Source organism: Oncorhynchus mykiss, chromosome 28, assembly GCF_013265735.2.
Source record: "Oncorhynchus mykiss isolate Arlee chromosome 28, USDA_OmykA_1.1, whole genome shotgun sequence".
Lineage (NCBI taxonomy): Eukaryota > Metazoa > Chordata > Actinopteri > Salmoniformes > Salmonidae > Oncorhynchus > Oncorhynchus mykiss.
Window position 1 is genome coordinate 33622610 of NC_048592.1, and position 12213 is coordinate 33634822.

General features: G+C 49.0%; 1 protein-coding gene across 1 annotated transcript in view; it reads right to left on the minus strand.

Moving 5' to 3' along the window:
* Positions 1-3841: 3841 nt before the first annotated feature.
* Positions 3842-12213, minus strand: part of LOC110508229 (low-density lipoprotein receptor-related protein 8-like) — a 170836-nt gene continuing 162464 nt past the window's right edge. The window contains exons 17-18 of the mRNA XM_036966528.1: positions 8133-8201; positions 3842-6477 (exon numbers count right to left, since the gene is read on the minus strand). Of these exons, the coding sequence (XP_036822423.1) occupies positions 6131-6477; positions 8133-8201 (416 nt within the window). The 3' untranslated portion in view covers positions 3842-6130. The remainder of the gene's footprint in view (positions 6478-8132; positions 8202-12213) is intronic.

The following is a 12213-nucleotide window of genomic DNA, read 5'->3' on the forward strand; positions in this document are numbered from 1 at the left end:
GATCGCAATGCAATGATGACGCAAAAAATGACTAGTTATCCCCCCTTACCCCCGTCACTGTCCATTTCTTGTTTTTAAAGGATGATAGAAGTGCTGAACCTGGTGGAGAGAGATTGTAAGACAGAAATAGTTGCTTTATGCGTACTGTACGTTACGACATGACAAGATGTAACGGAGGGTCAGTTTTTTTAACTTTTCTCCAATACTATAGAGCCATTACCATGTCGATCAACGCTTGAATAGAAACCTAGAAACCTAAAAATCTGTCATTCGGCCCCTGAACAAGACAGTTAACCCACCGTTCCTAGGCCATCACTGTCAATAATAATGTGTTCTTAACTGACTTGCCTAGTTAAATAAAGGTAAAATATACAAAAAAATAAACATGACCCGATTTCCACTAGATCACAAAGTCACAACAGCTGCCGGCCTGGCGGAACAAATCAATAGGCAAATGTCACAGCCAATCAACACTGCCGGATAAGAAATACTATCATTCCAAAATTACTGAATATATTTTCTGAAATTACAATGCAAAAATCCAATGTGTTCTGTAGGTTTGGCTGGTTTCTCAGCTAGCATGACAGTCTAAGGCAGGAATCATCAACTAGATTCAGTCGCGGGCCGATTTTCTTCTTGAGCAGATGGTCAGGGGGCTGGAACATAATTACAAATAGTTTGTAGACTGCAAATTGACCTCAAGAAGCCCAAACTGATATATTGTTTGACTAACCCATAATAATTTTAAACCTTGCTCACATTTGTATACGATCACGTGTCTCTCCGTTATGGATGGGAATACTTGGGAACTGATTTCTTCAATTAAAGTCACGTGGAGCTGATTTCCTGGTGTTTTTACAGGATTTTATGTCCAACAATACAAATAAAATAACACATTTTTTGAGGGCTCAGAAAACTTGGGGGGCCAAATAAAACCACCCACAAGCCGCCAGTTGGGGAACCCTGGTCTATGGTTTGGCTGGTCTCTCAGCTAGCATGACAGTCTGTTTGGCTGGTCTCTCAGCTAGCATGACAGTCTGTTTGGCTAGTCTCTCAGCTAGCATGACAGCCTGTTTGGCTGGTTTCCCAGCTAGCATGACAGTCTAGGGTTTGGCTGGATTCTCAGTTGGCATGACAATCTAGGGTTTGTGTGGTCTCTCAGCTAGCATGACAGTCTAGGGTTTGTGTGGTCTCTCAGCTAACATGACAGTCTAGGGTTTGTGTGGTCTCTCAGTTAGCATGACAGTCTAGGGTTTGTGGGGTCTCTCAGCTAGCATGACAGTCTAGGGTTTGTGTGGTCTCTCAGTTAGCATGACAGTCTAGGGTTTGTGTGGTCTCTCAGTTAGCATGACAGTCTGTTTGGCTGGTCTCTCAGCTAGCATGACAGTCTGTTTGGCTAGTCTCTCAGCTAGCATGACAGTCTAGGGTTTGTGGGGTCTCTCAGCTAGCATGACGGTCTAGGGTTTGTGTGGTCTCTCAGTTAGCATGACAGTCTAGGGTTTGGCTGGTCTCTCAGCTAGCATGACAGTCTGTTTGGCTAGTCTCTCAGCTAGCATGACAGTCTAGGGTTTGTGTGGTCTCTCAGCTAGCATGACAGTCTTGGGTTTGTGTGGTCTCTCAGCTAGCATGACAGTCTTGGGTTTGTGTGGTCTCTCAGCTAGCATGACAGTCTAGGGTTTGTGTGGTCTCTCAGCCAGCATGACAGTCTAGGGTTTGTGTGGTCTCTCAGTTAGCATGACAGTCTAGGGTTTGGCTGGTCTCTCAGCTAGCATGACAGTCTGTTTGGCTAGTCTCTCAGCTAGCATGACAGTCTAGGGTTTGTGTGGTCTCTCAGCTAGCATGACAGTCTTGGGTTTGTGTGGTCTCTCAGCTAGCATGACAGTCTTGGGTTTGTGTGGTCTCTCAGCTAGCATGACAGTCTAGGGTTTGTGTGGTCTCTCAGCCAGCATGACAGTCTAGGGTTTGTGTGGTCTCTCAGTTAGCATGACAGTCTAGGGTTTGGCTGGTCTCTCAGCTAGCATGACAGTCTGTTTGGCTAGTCTCTCAGCTAGCATGACAGTCTAGGGTTTGTGTGGTCTCTCAGCTAGCATGACAGTCTTGGGTTTGTGTGGTCTCTCAGCTAGCATGACAGTCTTGGGTTTGTGTGGTCTCTCAGCTAGCATGACAGTCTAGGGTTTGTGTGGTCTCTCAGCTAGCATGACAGTCTTGGGTTTGTGTGGTCTCTCAGCTAGCATGACAGTCTAGGGTTTGTGTGGTCTCTCAGCCAGCATGACAGTCTAGGGTTTGTGTGGTCTCTCAGCTAGCATGACAGTCTAGGGTTTGTGTGGTCTCTCAGCTAGCATGACAGTCTTGGGTTTGTGTGGTCTCTCAGCTAGCATGACAGTCTAGGGTTTGTGTGGTCTCTCAGCTAGCATGACGGTCTAGGGTTTGTGTGGTCTCTCAGCCAGCATGACAGTCTAAGGTTTGTGTGGTCTCTCAGCTAGCATGACAGTCTAAGGTTTAGCTGAAAAAGAGGATTCAAATCATAAGAGAAACAGTCGGAAGAAAAGACACAAGGAAGAGATGTTCAATAAAATTGTATATATCAATATATAGAAATATTTAAGAATAACTTCAGAAAATAATAAAAAGGTGACAGACCATTTTGGCAATTTGAGTACAGATGTTATTTTCATGTACATAAGATCCCATCTCCCTCCCACAGCAAAACAGTGTAAAAAAATACCTAAAGAAGACAAAAAGGCAGGAGAAAACAACAATTCATTTTCTAAACAGAGGAGGATGAAAGATAACGAGATGATATTGAGAATGAACCACCTTGTATGACTTGTACTAATAAATAAAATACAAATTTGAAAAATAAAAGGATATCGGATGAAAACAAGACCAAGCGACAACACAAAACACTTTGGTGGTTAATTCATATTTCGTACAATCAGGCAATACAGTGTTCTTTTATACAAATAAATTAATTTACCGTCGTCAACAATTTTTTCTTATCTAAAATCTTATGTACATCTTTTTCTTTTACACAATTGTATAATACTTTATCAAACTTTTTTTTGCAATATGACAATGTATTTACAAATCATGATTTTCAACCCCCCCCCCCCCCCCCCCCCCCCCGCCCCCCCCGCCAGCTACTCCGGTCCCAAATACACAAATTCATGTGCACTCACCCTGACAAACGTGCACAACACACACACACACACACACACACACACACACACACACACACAAACCTCCCCATGCAATACATACATCATAGAAGGCATTCTGAGAGGGCTGTGCAACAAAGAGCCTACAAAAAGTTTTCAATATGGCTGTGGGATGAACATAAACAAAACACACACCCTCCATCTCACTCATTCCCATTCCCTCCTGTCGGTCTCCGTGAACAAAAATACAACAATGGAAGGGACTCTGAAATGTCTATTTACCCAGCACAGCGGAGCACTAGTGTGACAGACAGCTCAAAAGGACAGGGGGATAAAAAAGGGGGGAGAAATGAGAGGGGGACAAAAGAGAGGGGGATAAAAGAGAGGGGGATAAAAGAGAGGGGGACAAATGAGAGGGGGATAAAAGAGAGGGGGATAAAAGAGAGGGGGATAAAAGAGAGGGGGATAAAAGAGAGGGGGATAAAAGAGAGGGGGACAAATGAGAGGGGGATAAAAGAGAGGGGGACAAATGAGAGGGGGATAAAAGAGAGGGGGACAAATGAGAGGGGGATAAAAGAGAGGGGGATAAAAGAGAGGGGGACAAATGAGAGGGGGATAAAAGAGAGGGGGACAAATGAGAGGGGGATAAAAGAGAGGGGGACAAATGAGAGGGGGATAAAAGAGAGGGGGATAAAAGAGAGGGGGATAAAAGAGAGGGGGACAAATGAGAGGGGGATAAAAGAGAGGGGGACAAATGAGAGGGGGATAAAAGAGAGGGGGACAAATGAGAGGGGGACAAAGGAGGGCCGTGTATACTGACCGGAGGATCCAACCTGACCGAACCTCATTACTGTTGAGAACTGCAAACCAACTGTCACCCTATTCCCTATATAGTGCCTATACACTACTTTTGACTTTTTACTGAGATCCTCCAGTATGTTAGACCTTCTACTGAGATCCTCCTGTATGATAGGTAGACCTCCTACTGAGTTCCTCCTGTATGATAGACCTCCTACTGAGTTCCTCCTGTATGAGAGACCTCCTACTATTGCCCTCCTGTATGAAAGCTCACAATGACATCTGCTCAAAGAACGAGGACAGGGGCATTGTGGAGTGCTTGTGAAGGGTGAGTGAATATGCATGCCTTTGTGTGATCTATCGAGGGTGAGTGACTGTGTGTGTATGAGTTTACTGACAAAGAGAGCAGATGGGAGAATAAAATCACCAAAAACAGATGACACATGTACCAACCACATACCCTATGGCCATGGAAAACAGCTAAAAAGGAGAGAAGAATAATAGCTAACAATTAGCCTGGTAGCCAATAGCCATTTCTGGTTTAGCCTAGATACACATTAGCCTGTTACCCAGAAAGCTAGCTATTTCGGCTTTAACCTTGATAAACAGCCTGTTAGCCAGAAAGCTAGCTATTTCTGCTTTAGCCTTTATAAACAGCCTGCTACCCAGAAAGCTAGCTATTTCTGCTTTAACCTTGATAAACAGCCTGTTAGCCAGAAAGCTAGCTATTTCTGCTTTAGCCTTCATAAACAGCCTGCTAGCCAGAAAGCTAGTTATTTCTGCTTTAGCCTTGATAAACAGCATGCTAGCCAGGAAGCTAGTTATTTCTGCTATAGCCTTGATAAACAGCATGCTAGCCAGAAAGCTAGTTATTTCTGCTTTAGCCTTGATAAACAGCATGCTAGCCAGAAAGCTAGTTATTTTTGCTATAGCCTTGATAAACAGCATGCTAGCCAGAAAGCTAGTTATTTCCGCTTTAGCCTTGATAAACAGCATGCTAGCCAGAAAGCTAGTTATTTCTGCTTTAGCCTTGATAATCAGCATGCTAGCCAGAAAGCTGGCTATTTCTGCTTCAGCCAACTCTGTTGTCATTATCCTGCCCAACACAGATACCCTTGGCCATTAGCTTGTAATTAGACGTATTTTCACTGGGTCTATAAATCCAGGCCAACCTTAATAACTACAAAGGCTTCTCTCGCTAAGCCTTCAGTTTTTTCTTGGATTCCACCAAAATCTCTCCTTGACCCTCCTATTCCCTGCTTGCCTTCTGATAGCCTTTGTGGTTCAATAAAGAAAACATCAAAGAGGTTTCTGCCACGGCTCAACTGTACTTCACAGGATATCAACAAGGATGCTTTGAAAACTCCTCTCCAATGGCGAGAGAAAGTACACACACAGGTTTACACACACACACGTAAATCCACACAAGCAAACTCACACTCACACACAAGCCCACACACTCTCTCTTAAACCTTTCACTCCACTCCAAGACAAATGCCCCGACCAGAATAACTAAACACTATGACATCTTTAGTAATAATGAGGTGAGCAATAAAACATGTTAAATGAATATCTTAAAACCGTACAGATTGTCCCATCTACTAAGGTGCTGCCGTGGTTTAAACCTCCTCCTAAAAAGTCTCTCCAGAAAATTGAGGTTCCACCAGGGAAATAAAATGGAGAGCCTAAATTTAAAACGTCAAGGATTAAAATAATATTTTGTAACTCCTCTCGCCCTTAAACGTGAGACATATAACACAGCTCAATACTGCTTAGATTGATCAAAAGTGGATGAAAAACATACAGAATTGGAGTTGACTCCTTTTCAAGTCCAGTGAGGAAATGTATCTAAATTCAATTGATACGTAGAGAATTCATGAACTGAATTCTTATCAATTTTCTAAATTGATAGGAATTCAATTGGAACCCACCCAAACTCTGACATCACATTTAAAAACGTAGAAAGTGTAAAACTGTCGATCCTGTGTAATGAACTGGCACATCATGGACTTTAATGGCTGGATGTGATGATATCATAACATCATATGTCCATCCATTCAACAAGTCAGTCAGCTTGAGTGACCTGTAACCTCAGTACTGTGTGTGCGTGTGCCTGAGCGGCGGCCATCTTGAAAATTAACCTCCTGAGCGGCCATCTTGTCTTGTATCCATACTCATTTCGCCGTAGTAGACAGCATAGGCTGCTCCGTGTACCAATGAGTCCCCGGATCAGGCATACTGCCACCTAGTGGCAGCGCAATGAACTGTGGGCATGTATTTCCGCCCCCGCCGACTACGCCACACCCCACTCCGGCCGGGTACGGGTGGTGCCCGTGGTGGCCGCCCATGATGCCATCCGTCCGGCCGATGTGAATCTCGTCCTCCTCGCCCTCGCCCGTGGTCTTGCGGTAGACAGGGTTGTCGAAATTCATGCTCTTGGTGGCGTTCTGGCGATAGTTCCGCCAAACCAGGTAGACGCCGGTGCAGAGCAGGCCGAAGATCACTGTGGCAACAATAGGAACTGCATGCGTTTAACACACAGTGGCAGGGAAAGGATAGGGGGGACACAGGGGAGATGGGGGAGCGTTAATGTCATCGGAGCATGAGCATCGTGAGACGAAAGGCACAGAGATGAAGTAGAGCAAATTAAGGCATGCGGGGGGACAGAGCGGAGAGGGGGACGCAGAAGGAACTGGCCTTGTGTTGGAGATTTCTTTGCTAGGCTGGTGGATCAATTGCCATTAATATCATCAAGGTATAATCTCATTACTTTGAAAAACAATTATCTAGGCAACATTATGGTTGTCTCAGAACTTCTGGAGCCAGCTAGGCTTTGCGTAACCATGACACCAAGTCCTGCCAGATGGGTCATTTCTGAGAGATCTTTGCAAAAACTGGGCTTGAGTCAGTATTCATGAAAAACTGTGGCTATTATGGACTGGACTTTTGGTCAGTGAAGTAGGATTTGACCCAGAGGAACTTTAACTGTCCAGCAAGCTCATAAAACTGAGGGTTTACTAGAATCTTTAAGGGTTGTATATTTAACTGATGCATTTAAGTACCGAGAGACAAGGGTGTCTAGAAGACATCCTTTCTTACAGTAGGTAGAAGCTAACATTACCTTCACTAGCTACTTCAACATTATATTTCAATTGAGTATTACTACAGGTTAGCTTTAACTGCAGATTTATTACACTTTAATATTAGCTGGATTCCAAAAGGAGTTGCAGATTATCTTCAGAGTAAAAGGTGACATAATTTCATAATCTAAGAGTTCATTGTAATTGATTTACATTTTAGTACAGAGTGACTTACTAACTTTCCCTCTTTCCCCGAGTAAAAACTCATATCATCATCACGATGCCATTACTTATGCTTGAGGACATTATTACATTATATGGGTAAGTCCTGTCCTGTCTAAGTCACCTTATAAAGATTAGGGAGTGGGGCCAGGTGAAGGGGGTCAGCCCAAACATTGCTGGGTTCTTTCTGCTTATTGGCTAATTCTCTGCTAATCTAATTCACCTTGGTGAGTCTTCTGCTGTCCCTGTGACCACCAGTGTGTCCATTACTCTGTAATAAGAAGGTTAGGAGAGACTAGCATTGCCCATATGCCCTCACTATGACCTCAGTACCCTACACGTAAAGCCTCGGCTCCACATGAATTATGATAAAAATGCTCCAGAAAAGGACAGAACGACAGGGTCACGTTCATTAGGGCACGCAACGCAATCATTTGCAGCGTAAAATGAAAATAACATTTCTTATTGGACAAATCTAGTTAGCCCCCAGGTGTTTCAGTCAGTTTTTCATCCATTTAGACTACCTCCATCTCTATGCGTTTTCTGACTACCTGCAATAATATATGCAACCAAACCCACGGCCACCTGAAGGTCTATGGTTGTTTTGATTGGAACGTACCCAACACAGACAATAAATGGATGGTTATGCAGTGGCAGAATGTCAAGACACACACCGCGGCTTCTGCGAGCGGCCATGGCATGATCTCTCCGGTCCAAACTGAACTAGGATCAGTGGATAGGAGAGTAGGGCCATGTCTCTAGGCATGGTCCCTCTCATCCAAACTGAACCAGGATCAGTAGATAGGAGATAAATATAGCAGTTGGGGCAGGAGAAGCAGCCTCCATGGAGTACAGAGAGTGGAAATGTACTTACCTATGGGGATCACTACTCCCAGAACTGCCACTGTCAGGTTCTCACCCAGGAGGAAATGCTCACTTCCAGCTATAGAGAAGAGAGAGAGGAAAGAAACCAAGAGAGAGAGAAGGAGAGAGAGAAAGACAGAGAGGGAGTGTCAGAGAAGAAAAGAGAGAGGGGAATTAAAAGTGAGCGAGAGAGAGGGAAAGTGACAGAAAGAGGGAGAAAGAGAAAATCAAATGTTACACAAGTGCCATTTCTCAATGTCTCACTTCTCCCTTCATGAACCCTGGGACAGGGCTGTTACCCCTCAGGACCCCTGGGACAGGGCTGTTACCCCTCAGGATCCCTGGGACAGGGCTGTGTTACCTCTCAGGACCCCTGGGACAGAGCTGTATTTCCTCTCAGGACCCCTGGGACAGGGCTGTTACCCCTCAGGTCCCTGGGACAGGGCTGTTACCCCTCAGGACCCCTGGGACAGGGCTGTTACCCCTCAGGACCCTTGGGACAGGGCTGTGTTACCTCTCAGGACCCCTGGGACAGGGCTGTATTTCCCCTCAGGACCCCTGGGAGAGGGCTGTATATCCTCTCAGGACCCCTGGGACAGGGCTGTGTTACCTCTCAGGACCCCTGGGACAGGGCTGTTACCCCTCAGGACCCCTGGGACAGGGCTGTATTTCCTCTCATGACCCCTGGGACAGGGCTGTTACCCCTCAGGACCCCTGGGACAGGGCTGTGTTTCCTCTCAGGACCCCTGGGACAGGGCTGTGTTACCTCTCAGGACCCCTGGGACAGGGCTGTATTTCCTCTCAGGACCCCTGGGACAGGGCTGTGTTACCCCTTAGGACCCCTGGGACAGGGCTGTTACTTCTCAGGACCCCTGGGACAGGGCTGTGTTACCTCTCATGACCCCTGGGACAGGGCTGTGTTACCTCTCAGGACCCCTGGGACAGGGCTGTGTTACCTCTCAGGACCCCTGGGACAGGGCTGTGTTACCTCTCATGACCCCTGGGACAGGGCTGTTACCCCTCAGGACCCCTGGGACAGGGCTGTGTTTCCTCTCAGGACCCCTGGGACAGGGCTGTATTTCCTCTCAGGACCCCTGGGACAGGGCTGTGTTACCCCTCATGACCCCTGGGACAGGGCTGTGTTACCTCTCAGGACCCCTGGGACAGGGCTGTGTTACCCCTCAGGACCCCTGGGACAGGGCTGTGTTACCCCTTAGGACCCCTGGGACAGGGCTGTTACCTCTCAGGACCCCTGGGACAGGGCTGTGTTACCCCTTAGGACCCCTGGGACAGGGCTGTGTTACCTCTCAGGACCCCTGGGACAGGGCTGTGTTACCCCTTAGGACCCCTGGGACAGGGCTGTGTTACCCCTTAGGACCCCTGGGACAGGGCTGTGTTACCCCTTAGGACCCCTGGGACAGGGCTGTGTTACCCCTTAGGACCCCTGAGACAGGGCTGTGTTACCCCTTAGGACCCCTGGGACAGGGCTGTGTTACCCCTTAGGACCCCTGGGACAGGGCTATGTTACCCCTCAGGACCCCTGGGACAGGGCTGTATTTCCTCCCAGGACCCCTGACACAGGGCTGTGTTACCTCTCAGGACCCCTGGGACAGGGCTGTGTTACCCCTCAGGACCCCTGGGACAGGGCTATGTTACCCCTCAGGACCCCTGGGACAGGGCTGTATTTCCTCCCAGGACCCCTGACACAGGGCTGTGTTACCTCTCAGGACCCCTGGGACAGGGCTGTGTTACCCCTCAGGACCCCTGGGACAGGGCTATGTTACCCCTCAGGACCCCTGGGGCAGGGCTGTATTTCCTCTCAGGACCCCTGACACAGGGCTGTTACCCCTCAGGACCCCTGGGACAGGGCTGTGTTACCTCTCAGGACCCCTGGGACAGGGCTGTGTTACCTCTCAGGACCCCTGGGACAGGGCTGTATTTCCTCTCAGGACCCCTGGGACAGGGCTGTTACCCCTCAGGACCCCTGGGACAGGGCTGTGTTACCTCTCAGGACCCCTGGGACAGGGCTGTGTTTCCTCTCAGGACCCCTGGGACAGGGCTGTATTTCCTCTCAGGACCCCTGGGACAGGGCTGTGTTACCTCTCATGACCCCTGGGACAGGGCTGTGTTACCCCTTAGGACCCCTGGGACAGGGCTGTGTTACCTCTCAGGACCCCTGGGACAGGGCTGTGTTACCTCTCATGACCCCTGGGACAGGGCTGTGTTACCCCTTAGGACCCTTGGGACAAGGCTGTGTTACACCTTAGGACCCCTGGGACAGGGCTGTATTTCCTCTCAGGACCCCTGGGACAGGGCTGTATTTCCTCTCATGACCCCTGGGACAGGGCTGTGTTCCCTCTCAGGACCCCTGGGACAGGGCTGTATTTCCTCTCAGGACCCCTGGGACAGGACTGTTACCCCTCAGGATCCCTGGGACAGGGCTGTGTTACCCCTTAGAACCCCTGGGACAAGGCTGTGTTACACCTTAGGACCCCTGGTAGGGCTGTGTTACCCCTTAGGACCCCTGGGACAGGGCTGTGTTACCTCTCAGGACCCCTGGGACAGGGCTGTGTTACCCCTTAGGACCCCTGGGACAGGGCTGTGTTACCCCTTAGGACCCCTGGGACAGGGCTGTGTTACCCCTTAGGACCCCTGGGACAGGGCTGTGTTACCCCTTAGGACCCCTGGGACAGGGCTGTGTTACCCCTTAGGACCCCTGGGACAGGGCTGTGTTACCCCTTAGGACCCCTGGGACAGGGCTATGTTACCCCTCAGGACCCCTGGGACAGGGCAGTATTTCCTCTCAGGACCCCTGACACAGGGCTGTGTTACCTCTCAGGACCCCTGGGACAGGGCTGTGTTACCCCTTAGGACCCCTGGGACAGGGCTGTATTACCCTTCATGACCCCTGACACAGGGCTGTACTACATTGGCACTCACTGTCCTTTCCCTTCTATTCATAAACTCTATAAAGCCTCCATTAGTACACAGTCACCTCCTGCCCTATACCTACCTCTCTATAACACACACACACACACACACACACACACACACACACACACACACACACACACACACACACACACACACACACACACACACACACACACCTCCACCAGCTGCTCCCCTCTACCATAACCAGCTGCTCCCCTCTACCATAACCAGCTGCTCCCCTCTACCATAACCAGCTGCTCCCCTCTACCATAACCAGCTGCTCCTCACTGCCATAACCAGCTGCTCCCCTCTGCTTCATCACTATCATAACCAGCTGCTCCCCTCTGCTTCATCACTATCATAACCAGCTGCTCCCCTCTGCCATAACCAGCTGCTCCCCTCTGCTCCCCTCTGCCATAACCAGCTGCTCCCCTCTACCATAACCAGCTGCTCCCCTCTACCATAACCAGCTGCTCCCCTCTGCTCCCCTCTACCATAACCAGCTGCTCCCCTCTACCATAACCAGCTGCTTGCTCCCCTCTGCTCCCCTCTGCCATAACCAGCTGCTCCCCTCTGCTTCATCACTACCATAACCAGCTGCTCCCCTCTTCTTCCTCACTGCCATAACCAGCTGCTCCCCTCTGCCATAACCGGCTGCTCCCCTCTGCCATAACCAGCTCCCCTCTGCCATAACCAGCTGCTCCCCTCTGCCATAACCAGCTGCTCCCCTCTGCTCCCCTCTACCATAACCAGCTGCTCCCCTCTGCTTCATCACTACCATAACCAGCTGCTCCCCTCTGCTCCCCTCTGCCATAACCAGCTGCTCCCCTCTGCCATAACCAGCTGCTCCCCTCTGCCATAACCAGCTGCTCCCCTCTGCCATAACCAGCTGCTCCCCTCTGCCATAACCAGCTGCTCCCTTCGGCTTCGTCACTGCCATAACCAGCTGCTCCCCTCTGCCATAACCAGCTGCTCCCTTCGGCTTCATCACTACAATAACCAGCTGCTCCCCTCTGCGTTCTCACTACCATAACCATAGGATGCCACCTTTTCAACAAGTCAGTTCATCAAATTCCTGTGCTGCTAGAGCTACCCATGTCAACTGTCAGTGCTGTTAATGTGAAGTGGAAACGTCTAGGAGCAACAACGGCTCAGCC